Source organism: Hetaerina americana, unplaced genomic scaffold (assembly GCF_022747635.1).
Source record: "Hetaerina americana unplaced genomic scaffold, ioHetAmer1.1.p SCAF_3, whole genome shotgun sequence".
Taxonomy (NCBI): domain Eukaryota; kingdom Metazoa; phylum Arthropoda; class Insecta; order Odonata; family Calopterygidae; genus Hetaerina; species Hetaerina americana.
The window spans coordinates 76,364,670-76,389,013 of NW_027286874.1; the positions used below are offsets into that span (position 1 = coordinate 76,364,670).

Genomic DNA, 24,344 nt, shown 5'->3' on the forward strand with positions numbered 1-24,344 from the left:
AGTTTCCATTAATTGTAACATGCAAATTATGAAATGTAATAATATCAAATTTGGCAATAAACAATAAATAGAAAAAAATTTCAGTTGGTAATTAGAATCTCAAGATTTCAATGAAAAAAGATTCATCAAGCAAATCTACAACAAGGCCATAACATGAATACAGACAAATGAATTAAATTTGAAATTAAATTTAATAAAGTGTACATCTGCAACAACCTAAGTACCTATCATATGAGACTCTGGTTAAATTAAATACACAGTAGATTACAAGCATACATGTATGTAATGACTTCATTGGTGAGGAGTTTAATTACAAACTAAAATTTAGTCCATGTGATAGTGTGATGAACATAGCAAAACTTATGCTTATCTTATTTATTGGATATTTTTGAGTATTCAAATGTTCCTTACATTGTCAAGAGGAGGCTGACACACACACAGGGTCACTGTGTGTCGGCTGGAGCGGACCAACTGAATAACATACTCCCTTGGGGCCTCCCTCACCTCCTGGCCCCCAATACTGAGGATTTGGTCCCCAGGCTGGAGTTTCCCATCACTAGGTCCACCTTCCGTGACAAACCTTAAAGATGAAAAGAAAATCATTATGCATTAACAAATGAGTAGTATTGATATAATGAATTTATTCAATTTCAAATTAATGAAATAAAAAAATTTTAGATTTCACAAATTTTATTATATACTATATATATATATATATATATATATATATATATATATATATATATATATATATATACACACACACACACACACACACACACACAGCCATAAAAATGAGGGGCGGGGGGGAGTGAATCACTTAATGAGGCCAACTGTTCAATAAAAACAGTAATTTTAAACTTTATAATAAAATCAATCAAATAAATAACGTTTTCATTTCACATGAGTGTTAGATTTTGCAAAGGTGATCCTGACACATCAAATCAATTCAAAATTCACCACCAATTTGCAAATATTTTCCCCAGAAAATTCAGCAAATTATTCCCCAATTTCCAAGATTAATGGTATAAAAGCTGTCTATTCTCACCTCACTATCACCGGTTTTTCACTGCCAGCCACAAAACCGAATCCAAGCTCCGGGTGCCTTGTGAGTGTCACCACTCTTGGCGAAGGAGCCGCCTCATCATCTTCATCATCCTCCAGCACCTCCTCCACATCCTCCTCCCCGCCATCCTTCTCGCCCTCACCCCCACCGCCCCTCAACCTCCCCCCTTTCCCCTCCCCCAAGATACTTGCCTGCCCCTCACCTTCACCTGCTTTGGTCCTCTTAACCCTCCCTCTTAAGCGCCTTGGATCCTCGTATGTTGTTGTTTTATTCACATGGCTGCAATTGTCAAGTCAAAGGGTAGGCCGTATTTAGCTGCCATCATCATCACATCATTTCATTTCATTTACCAACATACACATGAAAACACAGCACATCAGAGCTTCTCATTGAGCTAGTATAACATCTACTGTCATACATGTGGAGGAATCTTTTTAATTGGAGTTATACTACGAGGGTCATCCGGAAAGTAGTACCCGTTCGTGAAATAAAGACACAAAAGTAAATATTAACAAACATAAAAAATTTTATTTGAAAGAGGATACTTTAAACTACTTCTTAACATAATCTCCAAGCAAATTAAGGCATTTGTCATAACGTGTGACAAGTTTCTGTATTCCTGCTGCATAGTCCTTCGCCGCCAGCTCATTGAGATACGCGAGGGACCCATCTTGCACAAATTTTTGCATAATGCAGATGGTGTTTAACAATTTCATGAACAATTGTTCGAGAAACATTGGGAAAATGCTCACAGATGTCATCAATTGTGACGCGCCGATCGTTCCTCACGAATTCGTCAACTGAGCTCACCAGTTGGTCTGTAATGACAGACGGTCTCCCCGAACGCTCATCGTCGTGTGTGTTCCCCCTCCCCATGTTGAAGTTGCGACACCACCGCCGAACAGACGACTCGTCCATTACATTGTCTCCATACACCTCCTTTAATTGGCGATGAATATCACATGGGCGAACGTTTCTTGCATTGAGGAATTTAATCACTGCCCTCACTTCACAACTGGCGGCGTTCTCAATTTTTTTAAACATTGTAAACAATCACAGAAACAACACAGGCAATGCTAGCGTCACGCAACTTGGCTCAGAGAAGGCAGACAAGCCACTGAAGCTATCTGACCTCGTCCAGCGGCTACTCGCGTCGTCAGCACTTCATGCGGCACGAACGGGTACTACTTTCCGGATGACCCTCGTAGATTCAAGACAAACATATACAGATGTCATGATCAATACTAAATTGTTTGGCCATATTTAAACTGCTCATGCAATCGTGCTTGACTCACTCAAATTCTAAACATTTTCCCATGCCACAATTTAAGTTGCCATTCTACTGTTATGACTATGAGAAGGATTTTTCACATACAAATTTTAATGTCGTCCATGCTCCTACATGTTGTAAATGCATTTTTGCAATTTATTTATAGTATATGCTGACATCATTTATTATATTTCTTAATTGATGGTTACCAAAATAGCTGGATTTAGTTGGCAATAAGTAAGTGATAATTACTGGACACAAAAATGGCACGGTGAAACACAAATGGATATTATGAAGAACAACACACTCAATGACGTACTTGATAAAATAAGATTTTCCTTGATGGTCAATGGCTTCTTCCCAACCAAATGGCAGAGGGGCTTGTCGCCCTGAGCCCTTGCAATTCCCCCCACTGCCACCTCTTCTCTTCCATGGCCAATTCTCTACTGGAGGGATCCATGAAGTCACTCTTGTCATGTGACTGTGGAAGAAAAATATAATTATTCCAAAATTGTTGAACCAGCTGGATTATGCATGAATAAACTAATTCTATTAACCCACACTCATACATAAATCAAACCATTAAAACACTAGACTACTGGCACAAATTATGAGTACTAGCACAAAGATCTTGATGTAAAACCTGGAAGAGAGTGCATTGCTACTTCTTAACCTCAACAAAATTGAAGAAGGTCAAAGTGATGTTATTATTCTCACAGCCAATGTAATTGGTTGCCAAAAATTTAGCATGCCTGTTGACTATTTTATTACAGATCACTCTGCCAGTTACATCAGAGCTAAAAAGGCTTAAGTGGCACAATAAACAAAAGAAGTATTCTTTGCTGCCTAAAATTGTTATTCACTTGAATATTTTTATCTGTATCATTCAATACTAATTTATATCCGCTTACATACGGCGGATACCTACTCACTTGACAAATGGAATGATGGCGAATTATGATATGGTTCCATTATATCCTTTGTATGGGTATTTCCTTTCCATAAATTATTAATGAACCTTAATTCTACCTAACACAGAAGATATTAAATCAATGATGACAGGTGTCACTTTGTGTAATCATTTCACATTAAAATATGGAAAGCAGTGTTATTTTAATACATAATTTTGGTCAACGATGCTTGCATGACAGCTGTCAACAGATCAAAACATACCAAATTTTCATTTTGTACTTAAAATAAACATTTTATTTCTATAAATAGCAATCTCAAGCATCCCATTATTTTTTGGAGGTAATTTTATTCATATCAACAGAAAAAATGATAAGATTGACTTTTATTCGAAGAGCAATTTGAAGAACAACAGCTTTAAAATTTATATTACATCAACTTCAGTAATATACGTTGAACACCAAATACATCATCTTCCCAGCTAATCTACCCACATCATCTTCATTGCTAAATAGACCGTTGCATTCATCTACAACAGAAATTGCATGAATCAAACCTTTTCAAATGATATTTTATTAATAGATAATGAAATAATGCATCAGTATTCACATACGAGTATGAACCAAAATTGATTTAAATATCAAATAGAGCATTACAATATTATGTAATTACAATATTCAATAGATTCTGAAAAGCGTACACTGTGTGGTACCATTGAAAAGTTAAAAATCATGGAGATTACCAGACAGCTGATCATATTTGACTGGACTAATTTCAGTCTCCCTTCATCGAAACAACATCATCACCGCCTCTTGCATCTGTGCAGAGTAAAACCAAAGATATTGGCACGATCCAACGCCAATTTGCCGAGTGCCAAACCAGATGGTATATTTTTTTCAGCTATCTACATCAGGCACCTCAAAAAACTATTTCACATCAAAAGGATTTTTTGCGTAGTCAAGCTCATTATACAATCTTCAAAAAGTAAAAGTGCCGACCCGCCCAAAACTCATACAATTAATGATACGACCGAGGAAAAGGAAAACGTGCGCAGAATGGTTCCGGTTCACCCATCCGCACCGCCGGGCCTGGTTAATTTGCATTTTGCACCGACCCCAACATCTACTTAGCTTGAATTTGTCAGCTGTGGGGATCGTGGGGACTTCCACTTCAAATACACACGTGATCGTAAGCTGCCTGTGGTGTTGGGATATCGTTTTAAGTTTAGTAATTGAAAGGAAATTAAAAGCCTGCTGTAAAATTAAACAGAATTTCGTCATCTGAAAAAAAAGAGCGACTGCCCTTGACATAACTGCCTGTCACTCCCTTAAAATTTAGCCGACACCGGTGGCGGAGGAGTACCGTCTCCGCCTGCCAACCCAGAGGTCGCGGATTCGTTTGCCGCCTAGGAGGGGGGTTTCTCTCCGCCTAGGGCTTGGATGTCGATTATTGCCTTTGCTGTTATTTGCAAGTTTAAAACTCTGATGCAAAGGCCAAATATAGCAGTCTTCAGATAAACATAAAAAATACACATTATCGATGCGGGTCAGTTACCGTCCGTTACTTCGCATACTTCGAGGCGAAACAAATGTACGACTTCCTTCTTTCGCATTGCCGGTAATCATCTGGCGCCAACCAAACGCGAAGATAAGGTCAGCGAAATGACAGAATTTCCCTTCTGAAACCAACTAATAATTTTAAACCATTATTTACGAGTGATTAAATATGGATTATATTAAAGTTTCTTGAGGGTTGCGGGCAAGAACTGTGACCAAGGATGAAAACGCAAAAGGTGTAAACCCGCTGGAGGCAATGAGTCGTGGCTGGCACTAAGCCTGCCGGATAAACTGTAAAGAATTCTAAAATAAAAACTTTTAAAAAAATATATAAAGTTTCGTGGTGGAATGGGCTAATTAGGGAGGAACGCGACCTTCCGATCACTCGATCGTATCAGATATTTCTGCGCACGAGGACGTCCAATGAATTTTTAGAATGTGGACTTTTCAACCTCGCTGGTGTGGAGAGGATAGTGTTATTTTTTCCGCGCACAACTCTTAATGATATAAGAATGTTACTCACTCTGAACGTTGAAGCATGGTATACATATACCGATTTAAAAAATTCTAATCTGAGAGATTCAAACTCTTGCAAAAGAGAGGAGCTAGAAGGCAGGGTGGAGGGCACTGGGGTAATATTTAGAGTATCAAAGCCAGGTAAACGCCAGTAAGAGAGGGAAGTGGCTTCAATGCGAATCACGCACTACGAGATTTTCAACAGGAAAATAAGTATGATGGGGATTGAGATGGTGCGGTGGCTAACGTACTGGGTTCCCACCCTGAGGGCCCGGGTTCATATCCCGGCGGTGTTGAATATTTTTCAGAGGTATCTCGATCCCTACTTGAGGTGCTTTGTGGAGGGCACTTTGAGTGAGTACGCCGTCCGTCGGATGGGACGTTAAGCCGCGGACCCCTTGGCGCCTTTCGTAAAGAGTAGGCTAATGCCGACGCCGGGTTTCTCTCCACCCTTCATCCTTTCCTGTCCTTCCCCTATGGCGCAAATGACCTTAGCTGTCGGTCGCCTCCCCTAAAAACTACTACTACTAAGAAGTATGATGGGCTTATGTGGAGTAATTGTCACAATACTGAGGGTACACTCCTTGGTGTTCCAAAGAAATTTCATGATTCATGTTCGCGGTTTATATATATATATATATATATATATATATATATATATATATATATATATATATATATATATATATATATATACTACCTTGATCAAAAATTTCCCGGAATTTATTCAGAAAATTAAAAATACAAGTTTATTCATCTAAATCTATATTGTCCCCTTCAAAGTAATCCCCATCGACTGCAACACACTTATGCCAGCGCTTGATCCAATCCTCGAAACATTTTTTATATTCGGTTTTCGGTATGTCCATCAGTGCTTCCTGCGATTTTTCCATTACTTCCTCTCGGCTGCTAAAACGCGTTCCCCGTAATGGTTTTTTAACTCGATTGAACAGAAAGAAGTCACAGGGAGCCAAATCAGGTGAATTCGGTGGCTGTTGGATGGTATTTGTTGCATTTTTCGTCAAAAAATTACGAATAATGATAGCACTGTGCGACGGTGCGTTATCATGGTGCAAAATCCACGAGTTTTCTGCCCACATTTCTGGTCTCTTTCGGCGAATTGCTTCACGCAAACGTCTCATAACGCCCAAATAATACTCTTTGTTTACTGTCTGGCCTTCTGGCAAAAATTCATGATGCACTACACCGTTGTAATCCATGAAAACCGTCAGCATTGCCTTCTTTTTTGACTGAAAACGACGTGGTTTTTTTGGTCTCGGCTCATTTGGTGAACGCCATTCACTTGCCTGATGTCTGGATTGCGTGTCGTACTCATAAACCCACGTCTCGTCTCCAGTAATGATCCTTTTGATGAATGTGGGATCGGATTCAGCCTCGCAAATCATGTCTTTTGCGACGTCAACACGGTCTCTTTTTTGCATGAAATTGAGGTCTTTTGGCACCAACGTTGCTGCTACACGACGGAAACCCAAATCATTAACCACAATGTCTTGGGCGGATCCATAGGCAATGTTCAAGTCCTCCGCTATTTCTCTGATGGTTAATTTGCGGTTATTGACCAACATTTCTTTTACTTTATCAATTTTTTCACCGACTTTCGATGTCGATGGTCTGCTACTGCGTTCATCATCTTCGATTGACTCACGACCACTTCTGAACCGCTCGTGCCACTGGTAAACGACCGTTTTTTTTAGAGAATCGTTGCCGAAACACTTTTCCAACATTTCCAACGTCCGTGCGCCACTAAATCCGTTTTTTACGCAAAATTTAATACAAGTTCGTTGTTGCAAATTTAAATCCATTTCTGAAATTGTAAAAAATCGCCAACACACACAGAGATAGATGTACTCTTGGCTACGTAACTTTTGCAAATGTCAAGTTATGACACTAAGATTTAAAGGGAATATCAACAACAGATGTACCAATTTAACAAAAAAAACAGAACTCAAATCGGAACGATGGGAGCGCCACACGGTGGTTATTCCGGGAACTTTTTGATCAAGGTAGTATATATATATATCTGTCCTGGAATCTATCTCCCTTAGTTTATCTTTGTGGTCTGATCTACCTAAGTAGTGCGGGGCCATTATAATTCCTTCAGTGTCATAGTTAAACTCGTTTGCTCTGAACCTTTCTAAAAGTCTAAGCCTCGCTTGTTCTCTCCGCACTTCAAGTGGTTCCCAGCCTAAATCCCCTAAGAGATCTGCCACACTTGTGTTCTTATCATAACAATTTTTAACGAATCTAGCGGATTTTCTCTGGACTTTATCTAATTCTTTTTGCCAAATTTTCTCCCAAGGTCCCAAATACTTGCGGCATATTCCAAATGAGGTCTAACTAGAGCAAAATAACACCTGTCTTTAACTTTTTCATTACATTTCCCCACCACCCGTTTTATGAAGCAAAGTTTCTTTAAAGCCGATCCGCATATTGTCCTGATATGTGCTCCCCATGAAAGGTGTGGTGTTAGAACAACCCCCAAATATTTAACTTGATTTGCCGTAGTCAATACTGAACCCTCTATTTTGTAGTTTATATCCTGTTCCTCGCTTCCTTTGTTCCAAAATTTCATAACTGCGCCTTTATCTATATTAAGTGTTAATCCCCATTTATTGCACCATTCCGAGATATTGTCGAAGTCTCTAGAGAGTAGCTCGCGATCTAGTTGGCTCCTTATTTCCCTGTACACCACCGTGTCGTCAGCAAAAAACCTCAGATTGCTACCAACGTGTGTGCTTAAGTCGTTAATGTATATTAAGAACAGAGGAGGCCCTATTACACTTCCCTGGGGGACGCCCGAAGTTAAATCTCTATCCGTTGAGTACAACCCATTTATGACTACTATTTGTTTTCAATTTGACAAGAAACCTCTAATCCAATTCATTATTTTCTCATTGGTTCCATAGTATTTATGTTTATGTAAGAGTTTATTGTGTAGGACTTTGCCGAAGGTTTTTTGAAATCTAGGAATACTGCATCGACTTGTGTGTTGTTTTCTCCCTATCTAAGTATATCGTGAATGAAGAGACCAAGTTGTGTTTCGCAAGATCTGCTTTTCCTAAATCCGTGCTGGTTGTGGATTAGTATTTTCCTACTATCAAGAAATCTCATAATGTTAGTGACAATAATGTGTTCCAATATTGTACAAGAGATCGATGTTAAAGAAATGGGTCGGTAATTGGTTGGTTTATCCCTATCGCCGCCTTTATAGATGGGAGTTATATGGGCTAGCTTCCAGTCGCGAGGCACTGAGCCTTCTTCTATTGATTTTAGAAAAACAATATGTAAAAATGGAGCAATGTCTTCAGCTAATTCCTTTAATATTTTAGCAGGTATTTCTTCCGGACCAGGTGCCTTGTGTGCTTTGATACTACGGAGCAGATGTACTATTCCCTGCTTGGTCAGTGTAAGATCGCTCATGTGTTCCCCGGGTGGGTGTGGAGGATCGTTTGGTGCGTTTGTGTTTTTATTGTATACGCTCTGGAAAAAATGGTTTAAAATATTTGCCTTTTTCACGCTATCTGTAATGATTTCTCCATTTTCCGTCTTCAATGTCAGTGTCCTTTTAAGTGTTATCTATTTTATTTTGTGTTCTATTGTGCCGTCGAAATGTTATATTGCTCTCGTGAGTGCTTATGCATCATCGATATATATATATATATATATATATATATATATATATATATATATATATATATATATATATATATAATGAAATCAAAGCGCCTATCCAATATCCATCCGTAATCCTCGATCTCCCTCGGGGCCTTTAGGTGTAAGTATTCATGTATGTGTTCGTGTGTATATGTATATTATATATATGTACGAATGTTTCATGTTCGCGGTTAAAATATACACACAATATATATACTATATATAATATACTACACAATATATATATACTATATAAATAAATATATATATACTACACAATATATACTATATATATTGTGTGTATATTTTAACCGCGAACATGAAACATTCGTACATATATATAATATACATATACACACGAACACATACATGAATACTTACACCTAAAAGTCCCGAGGGAGATCGAGGATTACGGATGGATATTGGATAGGCGCTTGGATTTCATTGCGTACTACCACCCAATTTTTCATTTAATATATAATGTGTAAAACATAATTATCGTAATTTTGGTGTAGCACTAGGTGAAATCACGAATTACGTCTTGAACGCATTATAAATAAATGTCTCAAAATCCATTTCATAAACAAAATCTCCTCGCTGTGAGACTTCATATTACTTTACTTTTCCCCAGCTTGAAAAACTGGCTGCTAGTATGTACAATTAAGTCTCCAATTTACACCCGTAATCCTCGATCTCCCTCGGGGCCTTTAAATGTTTCTGCTGAAAAAGAGGACTAGTACGCCTACGCGGTTCTGAATGTGCATAATAGGCTTCCTTTCGCTGAATTTAGCACTATAAACCAAATTAATTTTTGTGGCGAGTCTAGACTCATTAGAAAATATGGTTTGTTGCTTCATACTTGAGGATTAGCCTTAATAACGTCGGAAATTGATTCGCTAAGTGTGAGGTTCATGACTAAACAAAGAATACTTAACCAGAAATATGCTCAATTAGGTCCTAAAAGTCTTCACTTTTCAGGAAAGGTGGGAAGCGAAAAAGTCTCGTAAAAAATGCTTTAACAATTCGCAATAATTGCTTCACCCTGTAGGTCAAGAAAAGCATTACATAACGCTATCCTAATCATGTTTAATGACGGGCACCAAAAAAAGAGTTGAAAACATGAACACAGTGAACTATCTATCCGACTAGTAAATCTATTCGATTTAAATAAGCGCTGCTTCATTAACCAATCAATTCCAACAGGGCAAGAAATGAGAAGGGCCTCGGAACGATCAATATTTCCGCAAATTAAATGGAGCACCTCGTTAATAAAAGAACATATCTAGGCGATAGCCCTACGTGGGGCAAGGGTCTCTGTGAATAAGGGTGGTCAAAAGCATTAATTTTATACAGATTTAAAAATTAACGGATTCTCACTTGTTGCATGCCTGATGTTGAATCAACCCCTGCCATTCACCTTCATGGCGATGGTCAGCAGGATATCATGTGGATAAAAGGAAAGGGTATGTGCAAGTGGGGAGGGGGGAGTTTAAATAGTCCTCCTAGCGTAGCGTTTTCCTAGTAGGAAATATTGGAAAAATTCTGGAATGGCAGGAGACAGAAATGATAAAAAAAACCGCGAACCGTAATTAATGGATGAACTGACATTTGCCCTATTATTTACGCCTTGGGTGATGAATAAACGTTCGCAGAAATGGTCGCGTAACATAGGCAATATGGCGCTCGTTTCGATAAAAGTGATCAAAGTTGCAGCTCACATTACAAGCGCACAGTTAGATTTTATATTATTTATCATTAATACAGTATATACAAGTCGACCATTTGGTTGGGTGGTTAGCACGACGTGACAGAAAATAAGCGATACATATATATTACTTGTTTAGGGAATAAAAAGCATATACCGAGACATACACAACACATTCTCACAAAAAAATGAAGCAATTTCTTCTCAGCCTAGTCATAAACGTCTCAACGTTACTTGGGAAGGGCTCCAGGATACTTCTGGGTAGAGCATTCCAATCCTCTATCCCGCAGCTTAGGAAGGAATGTTTTCCTATATTAGAAAAATGCCATGGTCTTTCCTCCCCAGATAATAGGCCTTTTTCAATCTTTCTGAAATATCTTTCCAGGCAGTATCCCCAATGTAATTGGTGAATGCACTTCAGACGTACCTTCTTTCTCCTCGAGTCAAACGATTCCCTGCCCAATTTTTCAAAATTTCACGAAGCCTAGCCTTTCTAATGAAATTCCCTGTAACAAATCTTGCGGCTAGTCGTTGAACTTTGCCCAATTTTTTAATCTCCGCGACAAGATAAGGAAACCATACAACTTTGAATACGTTCGCATTAATGATTTCCCCTCTCTTAACTCAATTGATATTCCGTGTTCATACCAAAATTTAAAACTTACTTTAAAAAAATTATAATTTTTATCAAGCTAACTTGTAATTGCTACTAAATAAAGAGTTTGCAAATGCTCCGATATTGTTTTCCCGCGACCGACAGACACAATGAAGGTCGATAAACTTTTGATATTTCACTTTTTACACAACGTTTGCCTTTTAATTTAATTTCAAACTTTTAAAAATTAAATTTAAAATACATACACTTCAACGATCAAATGTGACAAAAGGGACATTATTAAAAAAAAAATTCAGAAACGCTTTGAGTTCCGCGCCCTTGATCACATTCCGTCTCGATGGCTAGGACACGACTGGTATGGTTCTCCTCTGCTACAAACATGCCTGCTCGCAAGCGAAAGCGTGAAAGTGTGAAAGCCCATTCAAAGGGAACAGGGGGACAAGGGATAGGGAAGTGGGGAAGAGAACACTCCCTCGGTGGCTGAGACTAGGGGATTATAATTTCTGCTCGTGCCTTCCTAAGGACATGATTTTCCACATTTACTGTACGTGTTTGGTTTCCAAAATTGTACTTCTAAAATATATCCGAAATGATTCCATGCACTTGATTATTTTAACAGGGGTCATAATTGAAAGGGGGGAACGATCCTTTGAAAAAGTAGAAATTATTAGCAGAGGATGTTGAGGATGAGAGAAAAGAGGACCGACATACTAAACCAGTAGAGAGGAACGCATTGTTCGCGTCATCAAAATCATCTAAATCCACAAGTGACTTGAAAAGAAAACAAAAAAATGATGAAAATTCTCAAAAAAGGGATTGGGGTAAAAATGTCAAAACATGTAAAATACTCGGGTGTTACACTGACATCAAACCTTTCATGGGTAACACACATTAGAAAAATGTCCGAGTCATTCTTGAAGAAGCTAGATTTTATAAGATCGGTGGCAGGAAAATGCAACGAAAAGGTTAATGAGAGGTGTTACTTCGACTTAGGCCACATTTGTAGTGCGTGCCATGTATCTGGGATCCACGAGAGACAATGTCAATTCCGGCATTGGAAAACATTCCGGAAAAATCCGCCAGATTTGTTAAAAATTGCTACGCTACGTGAGTAAGCGCGGAGTGTACGTTGGAGAAATTAAGTAGTCATTCAAGTACTTGTTCTTCCCTCGAACGATGAGCAATCATTAGATAAATCTAACACAAGCACCGGAATTTCCACCCAAAGTTACGGAATTTGATCGAATGTGGTGTCAAGGTTTTCCTTCTCTAGGCAGCTCACGACTTGGTATGGAGTACGATAGGTTATGATAAAATAAGAAAAAAAAATTTAGCTGAGCTATATTGCTAAGTTACAGCAATATATAACAATACAAATTACAGACAGCTAAACGATACAGAGAGGGGAAATAACAGATTGAGAAAAAAACGATTGCATCGGTTTATGTATCCGAAATTTTTTTAACGACGTTTAAATCACTTAAAAAACTATTAATGATGAAATTATAAGATATTATCGTGAAGGAAAAAACGATTAATTGATCTATGGCTTAAAATGTTTACCTCTTCATGCTTTCACGCGCATGTTTAACGGCTTGAGCGAAATGAAAATGATAAAAGACTATCTCTCTCATCTTCATTTCGCAAGCTTCACGCTTCGTTCGCCTCTGGACTTGAGCATTTTTTTTAAATGAGTGAATCACTTAATTTTTAAAACGCAATTAAATTTAATAAAGGCATTACACAAAAGAAACACGAAAGGTCATGAAAGAAAACAATTGTATTTCCAAAGACCTGTTCCAGGACAGACAATCAGACGTCGACACCTCCCCACTCTTAATTCCGTGCACTGCCGATTAGACGCCGCAATCTTAATTTGAAGTCATGGCATCAGAGCCCCTGTAATCATTGTGAGCACCCATTTTCCAGATTCCCGACTATTCCCTATTTCTCCCGAAGTACACTTTACCTTAGTCCCGATTTTACCTGGGAGTTTTTGGAATTTGGTAATGCAGTTTTTTTGGTGGAACATCTCTCATCGCTTAGCGTGACACTAATATCACCGAAGTCGGAGCTACTATAGTTGTACTATTAACCACAGTTATCAACCAAAAGGTCGGTTAAATAGGTAGGTTAGAGGTCACCTAGTACTGAGCCTTGCATGGCGCGTGAAATTCACACATCAGGGTAGGGGGCCTTTCAGTTCCTTTCGCTGTGTTGCCTGTGGTTTCCTCAAAAGGATCTGGTACCAGAAAAAATCACACAGCTCAGGTGAAGATGAGCCTAGAATCGAACTCAGGCCCTCCGGTCAGTAGTCAAACGTTCTACCTACTGAACTATCACGCCCTCACTTAGAATACCATAAACCATAAACACAGTAATCAACCCGAAGGGGTTGAGTCCTCCGATTAGTAGGTGATGGTAGAGATCACCCAGTACTAAGCCCTATACGGCGTGTGAAAATTCGCACATCAGGGTAAGGGGGCCAGTTCCTTTCCCTGTGCCGGTTATGGTTTCCCAGGAAAACCTGGTACCCGAAAATCACTTTAGCTTGGGTGGAGCTGCAGGTGCCCAGAGTGCCTTGCCCGGGAATCGAACCCGGGACCCTCCGGTCAGCAGTCCAACGCTCTACCCACTGGACTACCGCGACCCATACTTAGAATACATATTAGCTCATATACAAAAACACTCGTACATATATATACATGTCTATCAACATACTTATCGTATCCTTGGCCTTTAAAAAATCCTCCCTCTCCCTTTCCCCTCGTCCCACCTGGTACTTGCCCCCCCTGCCACGCACCTTTATGGTGGATCGAGTGGGATTTGAGTAGTTGTATGTGTAATTTTTGTCATGGACTGCACGCTCGATGGCCTACGCCTAGCACGAACTGATCTCACAATTGAAAGTTACTTCGACCTCCTTGGGGACTCCCGATCCACGCATCATATTATCTACTTTTTCAAAAAGCCCATCCCTTTTCTCCATTTATTCCCGACCAAATTAAAAAAACTATTATTTTCGGTCTTTTCTCAAGGATCGAAACAATTCCGAAACCAATAGAAGACGATAGATTACTGGAGCGGTCCCCGAAGGCATTACGGAGTCGTCCGTCAAAGAGTTGAAATGCGAGACTGTACACACAAGAAGCGGGACACCCTTCTACCTTCCGAAAGAAAGCACGGAAGGAATGTCCGACTCGCACGCCCAAGGACGAGTTACCGCGGACACCGTCGACATCATCCGACGTAATTTTGAAACAAGAAGCGCTGAGTTATTTGGGACTGTGAGAACTTGTAAAGCGTGCGTAACAGCGGCTGAGAGAGAGATAGAGAAATGGAGAGTGGGAGGATGAGAGATGAGTCGAGGGTAGGGCACACACGGCGGAACGAGACAAAAGGTTTAACAAGAGTGAAGACGCAACGGAATGTGGCAGACGAATTCTTCCCACAGGAACGAGATCGCCGTCGCCTTCCTCTCTCCTGGAGGGAAGATGAGGTAAAAAAAAAGAAAGTTACCGGGAGTGGGGGATGTGTGGGATTAGTCTTCTGTCCGCCCGCCCCACCACAACACTGCCCCCATCCCCCAATCCCACTCCTCTCCAATTCTCCGTCCCTCACAGGCCTTCTGACCAACCGAGGTTAAAAAGAAGGGAAAGAGAAAGCTTCCCCCCCCCCCTACCTCCCTCGGCCGCTTCGTCTCATCCGTAGGAGAGTGAGGCGGAGGTTGGAGGATATGGTCGATTAGGTTGAGGTAGACGAGGTTCATTCGGGCAGAATGGGATTACCCGGAGGGACGGAGTGAAAGCCTCCCCCTTCCCCCACAAGCCCGCTTCTTCTCCCAAGCAGGCAATTCGGAGGAAATGAGAGACCGGGAAGGGGGGCGGGGCGGAGTGGCTAGGAGTAGGAGGGATCGAGGGAGCCTGTGAATGGCACTGCCCACGCCCATTGCGTATCATCGCATCGGAGACCTACGGGCCGCGGTGTTTTGAAAACCTGTCGGCGGTTTTTCGATCGACTGAACTAAGCGAAGAATGACTGCAACGTTCTCCAATTGGCGGTCGAGAATTTTCCAAATTGCCATCGAATCTTTGCGGAAAGCGTCGGCGATGGCTAAAAAAAAATGGGTGACCTTAAAGCAAAAGTGTCCCTGCAGTTTTCTAAATCGACATCTAGGCAATGCCCCGATATCCGCCGCAAGGGTGTGTGGCGGAGAATGATAGGACAAAGCTATGCATGCATAACTACGATTAGTTCATTCATGCATTTGAATATAGTATATCCACAGATATCAAATTAATCGTTTCTGGTGTGACTTAATGGAATCGTTTCATGATGACCGACGTCAAAGTTGAACTTTGTGTAATTCCAAATAGAATGTAATTTCAATGTGGAATTACTAAGTACTAACTTGACTTTATCCATCACAGTTATCAATGCGTTGTATCGTCCTAATGCGTAAAATTCACACATGAAGGCGGCGATAAGGGAATACTTCTGGGCTCTTAAATCTACATACGAAGCACGCCACGATCCACCAAACAGGTGCGTGGCAGGGGGTGCATGCACCAGGTGGGATGGGTTAGGGATAAGGGAGTGGAAGGGTGTTGTTTAAAGGGTTGGGAAAAGGGGAAAAGAACATTCACTGAAAATCCCCGAAAAGATGAATCCTACGAGACATACTAGCGGAAAACGGATTTACAAACAACGGTTAATTTAACTCACTGTCGCAGTTCTCGGGTATACTAAAATGGGGGAGATAAAAATGAACAAAAACTATGTACTTATACGATAGACCACCACCATTAAAAGACAGGTCATGCAGAACTGTTAAGCAAAAGGAGGGAAATTCTATTAATCCATGTTCCTTATTCCCTGTACCGCCTATGGTTTCCCAGAAAGATCTGGTATCATAAAAAATCGCACAGCTGGGGTGAACTGAGGATGCCCAGAGGCGTCCCCGGGAATCGAACCTGGGGACGATTGAAATTATGAATTAATGCAGGCAAGGGGGAAAATTTGTATACTTTGTATGACAGGCGGTAATATTGGCTGCCATTTTTGCCGCGACGAAAAATCTACGGATGGACAGTCTATAGTACACATCACATGATAATTCGGATCAGTAAAGCTAGCGTGCTTCTATTAAGATACCACAGCAGTTTATACTAATAAATTCATGATTATATTTACAAAAAATAATCGCGACAAAATAGTTATTTCATGGGTCAAAGGCAAACATCACTAGAAGACAATTTAAAAAGAATGTTAACTCCGATTCAAACAATTATTCCATACAAGATACATTATAAAATATTCTGTACCTATTCTAAAGATATTTATCTGAGAGTAACTTATATTGCATCAATATTTATGCCTTCCATTGAGCGATTTTATTATTTCAACTCTCGAAGTGGAAGATTTATTGCCAACCCGAGTGAACATTCATACGTAGCATTCGGAGGGGATCCCGTTATGACACGTCAACGTTACATCACACATTAACAGATGCTTAACCAAAACCACGAAAACACATACAAAGCTGTTGAGCGAAATGCTTAATTAGCTGAAGCATAATAAAATAAAAAAGGTGGGAAAGAAACTGCACGATTTGCTCTCGTTTTTTCCTTCAGAAAGTGGGTATCTTTTATGAAATTGCAGAGTCGACGGCTACGCAGTCAAACAGCGCTTATACTATCTGTGAAAAGGGGAAAGCAAAAATCACTTTCTTCGAAACGCGTTTAACGGTCTTGTGCTTCGGGTTTTGGTCCGTTTGCCATGCTGAACACTTCTCTTCCCTCAGAGAACAATTGTTCCTTTCCTCCAACAGAAACTCCATTTATTTTATCTCAATGTACTAAGGTATTAATTTAGTGAACTATAAGACTTAAAATGAGAAGATATTTTCAATTTTGCTATCTTAGATCGGCGATAAAATGTTATAAAAAATCATTAGTAGTAAAAGTACAAGAATGTTTTTGTATCAAGTACCCTACCTCTAGTACCAGAACAACTTGATTAACGATGCCATTTTACACCTTAGCTAAACTCAGTCAAAAATATGTATTTCTGGTAACAAAACCGATGAATCCGTCCGTCACCAGGGCGTATGGCGGGGGTGTTAGGCCACCACCGATAAACTAGAATAAAACTACATGCAAAACCAAATCATGTTACCTCTACAAAAATATTAGTTTGTTCACGCACTCGATAAAGCTTAATCACACGAAATAAAGTAATTACATGCAAAATATTTGATAACATGATACGTACTTTCAAATCATGTTGTACAACTGTTAAAAAGATGAGTCTATTAAATAAAATGAATGACATGCAGGAAGAAACATGTAAGATATCGACAAATGTATAATCTACCAATTCTAACTATCTCCTGCGCGATTGCTGTCATATATTTTATGATCTCTAATGATTCGAAGAAAAAACGACATTTTAAATCTATCCGTTCCACAATAAATCTCCCTGATTTTACGATGGTTATCTGATCTACCATCGTAAGTGGGGGCTAGTAATATGCCCTTAACATCCTCAGATAAGTAACCTGCCTCAAATGTGTGCAATAAAATTAACCTGTATTTAAGGTCAAGTAGTGGCTTGCATCCTAACTATTACACACTGACATGACATACTCGTACATATGAAAGCTTTAATATGAGTTTCATGCATTCACCTGTATCCACATTTTACTCCGCAAGGATGTGGGGAGGGTCTGCCATGTAACAAGTCAGTAGGGCAATTGCTGATTATTAACATTCCATATTATTTTACTATCGGGTAGTAGAATATTTGCATGGGATGTTGCGGTCACAAACTGCGCGACAGAAAGAAATAATCAGTGACTTATCACCATCGATGTGATGTCGAAAATTGCTACCCTTACGCGTTTACCAGTTTTATGCCAATAGACTCAATATTAGGCGACAAAAAGATGGTAAATGTTTCAATAATTGTCAATCAATACTGTAGATAAGCCTTAATCAAATTACTAAGAGTGAATGAAACTCCACGCGTATCCAGGGATGAATCAAAGAATACGAACATTTTGACGCCTACTATTAAGGAGCATTCAAATCGTCTTACACTATAAATTTAGACAATATTCCAATGTTTCGTGCAAATAGACGCGCTTTAATCGCGAAGGCTTGGTACTTTTTAACTTTCCTGGATTGAGACATTAAAAAGTACAAACTTTTATGCTTCATGACTTTTTAGGATAAAGGTCAAGCCCATTTCACGGTTTAATTAGAAGCATCATCATCATCATCACGGAATTGAGCAAACACCTTGAAACACAATGGATCAGTTAAGAACATCCAGCACCAAGTAATCAACCTGAAGGTTGGTTTTGGGATGGGCGAGAGCTCACTCGTAACTAAGACCTAACGTGTGTGAAATTCACACGGGGCAAGGGAGGTCAGTTACTTTCCCTGCGCCACCAAACGGTATCAAACAAAATTTCTAACGAAATCACACCGCTTAAATTTCAGATGTATTAGTTCAAAGGCATCATCCAAGATGTTGCCCGCTGCCAACAGCGGGGTGTCACGTTTCCTGCCCGTGACTTCAGGGATAGTTTGGACGATGAGTTGCATGGCCATGAATCAACAGCACTTCCCCTTCTTACTTTCCAGTTCTGCATGACCTGTCTTGGTATTGTGGAGGTCAATCGTATAAGTGGTGGTGGTTATTATTTGTCCAGGTTCTAATTATTTTAGTATACCAGAGAAATATTATAGTGGGTGACATTAACACTTGTTTTGAACTAAGTTTGCCGCCAGCATTTATGTAAATTTACACATTTTTTCGAGTGTTTTCAGTGAATGTTTTTTTTCTCTTTTACCTTCATCCTCCTTATCCTCCCTTCTACCTTACCCATCCCACCTGGCGCATGCACTCCCTGCTAAACACCTTTCTGGTGGATCGCGAGGTATTTATGTAGATGTAGAAACATGGACCGGTGTCAATGAATTTTACAGTATTTTCAATTGAAATTTACAGCAGCTTGAGTTGAAATTTACAGCAATTTACAATTGGAGTGATCTGAATATACAGAACTGAAAACAATAATTAGAGGAGAGTCGAAATTTCGGACTAGCAGGTAGTGAGGAACAGCGAAGACTCACTACCCCGCGGCCGTTTGTATTCATTCAAGGTACTATTATTAACTACTAATGATGTACGTATCTGGTCGGTCTCTAAAGACCATTTTCTTCCCCATATCGCGAGAGCTTCTTCTTGATTGCCCCATATTATTTCCTTCTTCATTCCTTCGCTAACTGTTGTCTGCCTTTAATGATGTCTAAAAATGCTGTCTCTCTTCCTTTCTCTCTATTGCTCATAATTTAAAAACATTTTCCCTTCTATCGCGGCCTTTCGACATTTCCTTTCGATTTTTCTCCTCCCAATTTTTTGTCCTTCCCGCCTATTATGCATGAGAAAGAAATCATAATAACCAATGTTTTGCTGTCACTCGGGCAGCCAAAATACTACCTCGATGGGATCTTTCATTGTCACTTGAAGTCGCTCAGACCTAAATTACGAGGCCGTGGTGTACTGAGAATCTCTCCGGGAGGGGGACTAAAAGATAGGGAGCAATGAAGGTTGAGATAAAAGAATACACCTGCATTAAAGGGGGCGTCTTCTTGGAAAATGCGGGTGAGGCGTGTCGGAGGGAGAGTGCTGAGGGTGGGTGAAGTCGGAGGGAGGTCGGGGGAAGAGGGCGAGAGGAAGTGGATAGGCGAGAGGGGGACCTGGGAGCTCCGACTTGGTATGCCGTTGGCACCACCACCCATACCCTTCTCTCTCTCTCCCCCCCTTCCCCACGGTGACTACATCCCCGCGTCGTGGAATGGCTCTCGTCAACCTCGACAGCAACCGCTAGCAGCACAGTGAGAGAGACAAAGACGAGCACAGGCCTGCACGAAAATTTCCTAATTCCCATTTCCCTTACATCCTCTCTCCAGAGTGAGCGGAGCATAGGGGTGCGGCCCCCCTCCCGAAGGCCTGGCCCCGCAGGATCGGTCAAAAGTGGTAGATGGGCGTGGGAGAGGTGGGGGAGGGAGGTGGGAGAAGCGGAAGGAAGAGGAAATGGAAATGCCTAAAGGGCCCCCCCCCTTGCGCGAGTCCCCGTGCACCAGACCGAACCAAATCAACGTCTCGCTCTTCGCCATTTCCTTCGCCTTCCGTTCCGACAACCTTCCGGACGATTCGGAGATTTCCAATTCACCCCTTTTTTACATTTCCTGTGGTCCCCCGCGCCGCCTGGGGCTCTCCCCCCCCCTTAATCTCTCTCTAGCGGCGGTTCGCTCCCCAGGGTGGAGAACGAGATTTTGATTTCCGAGGCCGATCGGTATCAATCATTTTTTTTCGATCGGGCGTCGAATTCGTCCCAAGTGACGTCATTAGGGAGGGAACACACTGATATGGGGGGTGTGATTAGTTACACTTACGGGCATTAAGTAGCGTACCAGACCAATCATCGCACTCACTTCGCTCAAAAATCGAGCGGATTTCGTGAGTTTTCCTTCATTCACGTCATTAACGATCTTTATTAAAGATAACAAAGTCTGACGGTGTTCCCTACGCTGGGTACCTGGCTGGTTGATGCGTACTTTCACAGTTTCAGTTCTGCATGACCTGCCTTGGTATGCCTACGTACATCTAGTTCATAATGGCCCGCAAGCCGCCGTAAGGGCGTTTGGCGAGAGCTGTCAGGTCACCAGCCATGCACGCACAAACACAATCATTACAACTCTACGCAAATATCAGTTCGATCGTGCGCTCGATCATGCACTAACAAAGTCAATCACACGAAAGATATTACATAGATGCAAGAATGTTCATTTAAAGGATACATACAAATCATGTGTGGACAATGTTACAAATATGGGTGTATGTAAAATTCATGCAGGATATCGACAAAATATGTTTGTACACTACCGATACTAATTACCCCCTTTTCCCCCTGACATCGTATTTATTTGGATCTTGAAGGGTAAGAGGTTTTTCCTTTTTACGATTGGTGACTCAACACCCCCCGCCACACGCCCTTGCGCCGGCTTGCGGGGTATTATGTAGATGTAGAAGAGTAAAAAAACAACATTTTAAATATGTCCGTTCTACAATCTCCCTGATTTTAGGTACGTGATATCTGATCCATCAAAGTAAGCCGCGGCCTGTAATATGTCTTACACATTCTTAGATAAGTGACCTACGCTCATATCGAACTGGGCACCGAACCATTTGACAATGACGGCTTTGAATTCCTCGTCGTCTCCAAACCGTTGTCCACGAAGTCCACTGTTTCAAGTGCAAGGGGAGGGAATAGTCGCTAGGCGGGAGGTCAAGTCATCTCCGTCTTGTTGATAGCGGTCCAAAAACGCTCGTCCACCCAACATGCTCTGTGCGCTGGTAAGCATTTTCGGTACCTACCTTGCGAAGAATGTGTGATATCCGAGCTTTTCCGGGACAATCGTGTAAATAGTGGCGCGTCCCAACAAGAGGAAATTTATCAGCCGGAACACTAATCGTACATTCCACCGGAATTTCAATAGCCCGACAATTCTCACGAAAGAAAGGCCGGGCTTTAAGGGATCGTTTGGAACCGTCTAGAGAGGTCGAATGTCGACGGAGGCGAGGTATTTTCAATTACACCACTCTCAACATTGTGTGAGGAGAGCAAGTGCTTATTGGCGAAAAAGTATAATGCAGTGCGACATTCGTGGCATGAAATATTAAACATTTAGTACCTCGAGATGCCTTTCTTTCAGACAAGAGCACCGGTGCCCTCCATCTTTCACCGATTTCCACGTCTCCGCAATCACTCCCTTTTTTCCTAAATAGGACAGACAAAACAGCCTTGGATTCCCTCATCTTTCCCGAAAATAATGCGGTCTTTCTCGGACGACTTAGACATTTTTCAATATTAAAAACAAAATCGGAATAGTGCGGTGGTGGACTCCCAAACGAAAATTTCTCTTCGATATTAAAAAAAAACTGACATTGGGTGGATGACGCGGTTGAAATAATGAATTGCTTGGGGGCATTTGAGGAAGCGTTTAGTTTTTCTATTCGCTCCGCTCGGCCGACCCACATTTAAATACTTGCGCACGCCGCGATAAAATAAACTCTCTTCCGTAAAGCCGTCATCCGGCTGGAAGCTCGTCGACGGGCACATGCGACGGAAAAGAAGAGACAAAATACGCCAGTAATATAAATTCGAAATTGATCCGAAAGATACAGATCGGTCTGCGTGAAAGCACCATTGACGGGGGCATACGTTCATTGTTCGATTAAAAAATATAACGGTGGGTGAGGAGGACGGGCGTTCGAGAGCACGTCACCGCGACGCGATCGTGCCGAGTTGAATTTCCATCGAGTGACACCCAAAAGCGAGATGGGTACTCTTAATGTGATCGGAGCTGCACCTGACCGACGGCTTACGAGAGGTTTCCGGAGCGGCGGGAACAAACGCCCGGTCCCAATGACAAGAATTGCCGAGAGATCCGAGAATGGAGTGGAATAAGTCCGGATGCAGTGCCCGTGCAAAGCTCCAGAAACGTACGGTTCGCGTGCTATACATGCCTGCGGATTCGCTGATGATGCTTCAAAACGCAAGCTCATGAAGAAGATTAGGAACCACTGACCTACATTAACAACAATAGCTTGAGTTGACGAAAAATACGCAGGAGTAATGAGGGGATTACAATTTTTTTTCCTTTCTTTCTTTTACGGAAGCGGAGATGAATCGATACGGAAAAAAATTCCATTTTTCTAAATTTGCAAGTGCACTCACTACCCCGCATTATAGTATGTTTTCGAGAGGTTGTGATGTCAAGTAGGGCATGAATTATTCTCTAAAGGACATGTATGTGTGGCCATAAGTACATAGTGAGCGCCCACGAAACGACGAAGCCGCCTCTTTGTCCACCGCTGCTTATTTGTGCTTTGAATTAAAAAAAAACAGAAACAAGAATCTGAACTTTATTACGGAATATCAAGGGTGAAAATAAATCTTTTCCCTAATAATTTTACCCCACTTTTCTCAATGCGCAGAAAATTTGTGAGCTCAAGGAAGACGAATATGAGAAATGTTTTTCGCTACCTCGCAATAATGGAAACATGAAAAAAAAGATCATTAAAAGTGGTTATTTACTCAAAACCATCGCTAATTATTAGAGAGAGGAAACCTTTTACAGGGAAAGTTTTCTTTTTTAATACGACACTTTTTATATTGCTATAGTGATTGTATTTGGCCAGTATTTAGGATGAAAATAGGTTTCGTAGCCGAAGAAAAAGCGACTTTGAGATATTTTGGTGGTCCCAGCCACCTCCATCTGTTAGTGAGTAAGAGGAGTTACTCTGAGGGTATTAGATTAGATGCCCCCAACAGTAAATCCTCTCATACTGATGAATGCGGCAGGGACCACGGAAATACCTTTTAGGGGATCGTTTATTTAAAAGTTCCTTTTCGGTGCCTGTATATTTTTAAGTTTATGTTACATACATAAATAAATAAATATTTACATGCATACACCCACACACACACGGAAAAGACAAAGTACTCTTTCTTAAAGCCGGAGGAAAATTTCATCAGTGCGGTATCATGTACTAATGGACAAGGGTACTGGCATCTCAATGCGAAGGAAATATTTTAGACACTAGAGTTCTAAAATATAATGCATATTCATAGGAAATAATTATCTAATAACGCAATACGAATGTGTCTAATAAGAAAGAAACCTTGATTTGTAACTACTGACAGTTGAAATTTCATGGAATGTGCACCATCAATGAAGTAAACGTCAATTGATCGAAAATACTTGTTGGAATGTTTATCATGCTTCGCTACTACATAAATGTGACGAGTAAGAGAGGAAAAATCAACCATTTATATGACCTTAAAATTTGCCTTACTTTTTACATAGTACGTATTCGGTACATAATTTGTAGTCAGATACAAGACCAGCAGTTATAAAATATAATGTATTATTACAAGATTAATAATAGTAAAT

At 40.7% G+C, this 24,344-nt stretch overlaps 1 protein-coding gene across 1 annotated transcript in view; it reads right to left on the minus strand.

Moving 5' to 3' along the window:
• LOC139690438 (uncharacterized) overlaps positions 1-24,344 on the minus strand; it is a 105,423-nt gene that overhangs the window by 24,569 nt on the left and 56,510 nt on the right. The window contains exons 3-5 of the mRNA XM_071587890.1: positions 2,656-2,817; positions 1,049-1,345; positions 412-580 (exon numbers count right to left, since the gene is read on the minus strand). Coding sequence (XP_071443991.1) covers positions 412-580; positions 1,049-1,345; positions 2,656-2,817 — 628 coding nt within the window. The remainder of the gene's footprint in view (positions 1-411; positions 581-1,048; positions 1,346-2,655; positions 2,818-24,344) is intronic.